The 5,455-nt window shown below is 44.3% G+C and overlaps 1 protein-coding gene across 2 annotated transcripts in view; it reads left to right on the forward strand.

Annotated features, from left to right (window-relative positions):
• The first annotated feature begins 792 nt into the window (after positions 1 to 792).
• The window catches only part of LOC143276447 (uncharacterized), a 22,559-nt gene continuing 17,896 nt past the window's right edge, over positions 793 to 5,455 (forward strand). The window contains exon 1 of one of the 2 annotated variants that reach the window (XM_076580939.1): positions 793 to 914. In XM_076580939.1, coding sequence (XP_076437054.1) covers positions 797 to 914 — 118 coding nt within the window. In that variant the 5' untranslated portion in view covers positions 793 to 796. Of the gene's footprint in view, positions 926 to 5,455 lie in introns of both variants that reach the window. The other variant, XM_076580940.1, reaches the window with a different exon arrangement.

The raw sequence follows: 5,455 nt of genomic DNA on the forward strand, positions 1-5,455 counted from the left end.
TTTTAGAACAAACAACTGTGCCCCCCCCCCCCCCTTTCTCTCTCTCTTTCTATTTATCTGTGTGTGTGTGTTTGTGTGTGTGTGTGTGTGTGTGTGTGTGTGTGTGTGTGTGTTGATATATATATGTCAGACAGAGAAACAAAAATAGAGACTGGGACAGTCTTCTGCCATGCTTGATTCTGGAAGTCAAACTCTGTATGTTTTTCTGACACAACCCCCCCTCTTTCTCTCATCTACCAAATTGTTATACATACAAAAAGTGGAAGATGGGACTGGGAGGTGAATAATGGAAAAAAGAAAAGAAAAAAAGAGAAGAAATCTGAAATAACTACGGTCTGTGGCTGCATGCAAGTGCCTGTGTATGTGCGTGAGTGTGTGCGTGAGTGTGTGTGTGTGTGTGTGTGTGTATGTGCGCGCGCACATGTGCGCGCGTGCGTGTGAAGACATATGGATAACCACTATCTGCATTTTCTAGGTCGACAGCATACGTAGGCTCTATACATATTGGACGATCTGCAAAATGCCCACACCATCATCAGACAGCCAGCCCAGCCACGACAAAATCATCATTGAGGCCCAGATTGACATGGCTGTGGCGTCACGTGTACCGCTCGCGACCTGCCCTTCCGGGCACGTGACACATGTAGCACTGGCCTGTGACCCTGACAGTCAGTGCCAGGAGAAACCAGAGAGCTTAGACTCGTCACGCACTGTGATGTGTAAAGCTGTTACTGCTGCTGCTGTTAATACTGCTGCTGCTGCTGCAACACAAGGCGCTCCTTACTTCCGGTGTGCAATGACCAGTGACTCCGTGCCATACAGTCTGGTGTGTGACTGGCGTAAGGACTGTGTCGACAACAGCGACGAATCGTTTTGTTGCTTCCCACCTTGTGCCAGCGGTGATTTTGATTGTGGTCAGCGACAGGTATTTGTCTGTCTGTCTGTCTTTCTCTTGACAGGTATTGTCTGTCTGTCTGTCTTTCTCTTGATAGGTTTGTGTATCTGTCTGCCTCTGTCTCTGTCTCACTTGCTTTCTTCAGTCCTTGTTTTTCAAGATGTATATGAAGATATATATATATATATATATATATATATATATATATATATTATAGTATACTGTATTTTTTGTAACAACAGATTTTTCTGTGTGAAATTTGGGTTGCTCTCCCTGGGGAGAGCGCGTTGCTACACTAAGAGCACCACCTATTTTTTTGTTTTTTTTCCTGTGTCCAGTTTTCTTGGTTTTTCCTATCGAAGAGGATTTTTCTACAGAATTTTGCCAGGAACAACCCTTTCCGTGGGTTCTTTTACGTGCACTAAATGCATACTGCACACGGGACCTCGGTTTATCGTCTCATCCGAACGACTAGCGTCCAGACCACCACTGAAGGTCAAGTGGAGCGGGAGAAAATATTAGCGGCTGAGCCGTGATTCGAACCAGCACGCTCAGATTCTCTCGCTTCCTATACGGACGCATTACCGCAAGGCCACCACTCCATACATATAGATAGCTAGCTAGCTAGCTAGATAGATAGATAGATATGTGTGTGTGTATGGGGGATGTGTGGGTGTAAAAAGAAAGAATAAAAGAAACAGAAGATTGTTCATAACAAAGAACTACGGACGGAAAGAGAGAATGGCAGACAAACAGTCAGACAGACAGCCAGACAGATAGACAAACATACAAACTGGCAGCTAAACAGAAAAGAGACCAGTGTTCCCGACAGGAATGGAGACATCTTTGCTTGTTTTGTTCAATGACCTGACCCTAATTAACTATGTCAGTGTTCCTTTCCATTCCTGACATTTCTCTTGGGTATCCACATACCGTTTTCAGTGTGTAAGTCTCAAACAAGTGTGTGATCTGTTTGTAAACTGCGAGACCGGACGTGATGAGTCGTACTGTGATTCACAACCTACACAATCATTCAACATCATTTTCAATGTGACACGCCCACCAGCACTCGTCAGTTTTGACAGACCCGGAAGTTTCTCTTTGATAGCTCTTCCCGGAAACACGACTCGGTGCCCAGACTCTCACTTCCGGTGCCCTGGGAATGGTTACTGTCTGCCTGTCTACACCAGGTGTAATGGTATGACGGACTGTCCGGGACATGGGGATGAAGCTGGGTGTGATGAATTCACATGCAAAGGGCTGTACCGATGTCGTGGGAAGGACCGACAGATATGTCTACACGTAGATCACCTCTGTGACGGTCGGCCTCAGTGTCCACAGCAGGATGATGAACAGATGTGTGAATTGACTGACTCTTGCCCTGATCAGTGTGTTTGTTATGGATCGTCCTTTACCAGCCTGTCCATCTTTAAACCTGAAGCTTTCCCCAAGTTACGTTATCTTCAAGCCAGTGGGAGTGGACTGACCTTGGATGTCATCACAAATCAGACCATGCTGATTTATCTTGGAGCTGGAGCGTGTGGCTGGAGAAATCTTAGTGCCATGCATCTGCCTAATCTTCATGTGTTAGATATAAGTGGAAACATAATACAATATATAAATTTCCATCATCTTTCACAATTACACAACCTCAAAGAATTGGATCTGTCTAATAATCCATTGTCTGGAATTTATACGTGCAGTACGGAACACAGATTGGAATCCCTGCTGTTTCTGAATCTTTCTCGTGTTTCATACCACTTTCCTGACTTACAATCTTTCTCAAACATGATGCCCCAGATTGAAGGTATAGACTTTTCGTATAGTGGGCTGAAATCTCTTCAAGGTAGGGGATTGTTTCGGAACCTAAAGACCTTAGATTTGCAAGGTTGCACTGTGTCTGATTTCAGTCCAGAATTTATGAAAGAAATGGGTCAGCTGCATCAGTTATTTGCTGACGACTTCGTGCTTTGCTGTTCTGCAGTGCTACCTGATAGTTTTGTGGGAATATGCATTGTACCAGAGGATGAGATCTCCTCTTGTGATAATTTGCTGAAATCTAACTCTTACCGAGCTGCTGTTGTGATCTTCATCATAGCTGCCTTGTTGGGAAACCTGTGCAGCATTGTATACCGTATCTGGTCCTTATCCTCAAAACAGAAAGTAGGTTATGCAGTGTTTGTTATTCATCTATCCGTGTCTGACTTTTTCATGGGCATTTACTTGCTGATAATCGGAATAGCAGACCGTCTATATGCTGGTACCTACCTGTGGAGTGAATCTTATTGGAGAAAAAGCACAGTATGTACAGTTTCAGGATCCATCTCCCTGTTGTCTTGTGAAGTGTCATCAATTCTCATTGGCCTCATCACCCTTGATCGATTTCTGGTGATGCGCTTTCCTTTCAGTCGTCTTCGTTTCGGACCAACATCAGCTCATGTTGCCTGTGCTGTCAGCTGGGGAATAGGGATTATCCTTGCCTCAATCCCTTTACTCCCTGTGACGTCCCACTGGGAATTCTATAGTCAGACTGGCATCTGCATTCCTCTGCCAGTTACTAGAACTGACTTTCCTGGTCGCTATTATTCCTTTTGCATCATGATTGTATTTAACATGGTCATATTCATGTGCATAGCTGCAGGCCAGGCTCTGATCTACTGGTCAGTGAGGGCCAATACCATGTCAGATCAAGGATCAAACAGCAAAGAAAACGTCGTCATCAAAGAGAAAACCAGATCCAAAGAGGCCGCCATTGCTCGTCGCCTTCTGGTGGTTGCCATGTCAGACTTTCTGTGCTGGTTCCCCATTGGTGTCTGTGGACTCCTGGCCAAGCTGGACGTTCCTGTTCCAGGGGAGATCAACACGGCAATGGCTGTCTTTGTGCTGCCCTTTAACTCAGCTCTGAACCCTTTCATTTATACATATACTATTGTGCAAGAAAAACGCAGGAAACAGAAAGAAATCAAACTGCAGAAACTTATTGCTACATACGTCAAAAGTGAAATGTCTGTTTTGAAACATTGATTTGCAATGTAGAAACTCTGGACACTGCAAACGTCCATCTGCAGTTTTTATTAACAATCTTACTACCAGTACAACAACAACTACAACAGCAACAACAACTACTACTACTACTGTGCAAAGTTCATCATGGTCACCTGTCACAATAATAACAATAACATTAAAGAATGATGATGAGAATACTACTACTACTACTACTTCTACTACTACTATTGCTACTACTACTACCACCAGTGCTACTACCACCACCACACGGCTACTACTACTACTACTACTGTTACTACTACCACCACCACTACCACTGCCACTATTTCCACTATAAATACCGTGCATAGTTTATTATCGCCACCTGTCACTGTTACTACGCCAAACAAAGTGTTCAGTCCTGCAGTCATCACACAGAGTCTCAGCACGCAAGCACACGACACTTTAGCTCCGAACCGGTGCATGGAGTGACACCACTCTCCCTTCACACACCAGACACGGCACGTGACCCAGCCACGTGACAGAGAGGGGCTGCTGTGTTGAAAGCAAGAGGTAGCGGTCATCTGACCCTGACCCCACTAACAGCCCTCACGCCCTCACTCTCCTGTCATGGTCAACCCCATCGGTCAAAATAATCATCAACCTCCATACACCTCCAGGAGCAGTGGTCAGATGGTTGGAGAGCTAGGTCCTCGCCCAGGTATCCTGAGTTCGATCCGCATCACACCCACTGGGTGAAGGGTCTGTTTTTTTTGTTTTTGTTTTCAATATTCTTGATCAACATATATGCAGATATGATAGTGCCTGAACCCTTCCTGTGTATATATACACGCAGAAGTTCAAATACGCACGTTAAAGGTTCTGCATTCCATGTCAGCATTAATATTGTTTTAATGGATTATGGAAACAAGAACATATATACCCAGAAAGCACAACCCAGAAAACGGAGTATGGCAGCCTAAACGGTGGGGTAAATAAACAAAACAGTCATGCACATACACGTAAATATGTTACATGTTTTGTGAGTGAGTGTGTGTGTGTGTTCGTTCTTTAGTTTAGCGTCTTTTCACTATCACTGTGTGTGTGTGTGTGTGTGTGTGTGACTGAAACATGTTTGAATGACAGGAAACGAATGAAGAGCGCCCAATGGCAGCTGTCAGCCGGGTCTACCAGGTTGGCAACCTGTTGTGTAGATTTGTGTAAAACACTACAGTTTGGTCATTGACCCAGGATAGGTGCTATATAAGTATTGATCGATATTATCATATTACCCCCCTGATTGTTGACCTTTGGTCAAATGAATTCAGCGGGGTGTACAGCTGATCAGTGTTCACTTCTTTTTGTGTACTTTCAAGTGGCGTTACTGATTTTACTGTACGAAAGGGAAGCAATCCCAAGAGAAAGAAGTTGAAAAAAAGACTGGTAACTGACAACCTGACCTGTTCGTTCAGTGTTATCTCAGTGAGGTGACCGCCCTTCACAGATAAGCATAATCTTTAGCAGCAACAAAAAAACCCAAAAAAGTATCTCGGATCGCTGAGGTCAATATGACAC

This window comes from Babylonia areolata, chromosome 32 (genome assembly GCF_041734735.1).
Source record: "Babylonia areolata isolate BAREFJ2019XMU chromosome 32, ASM4173473v1, whole genome shotgun sequence".
NCBI lineage: Eukaryota > Metazoa > Mollusca > Gastropoda > Neogastropoda > Buccinidae > Babylonia > Babylonia areolata.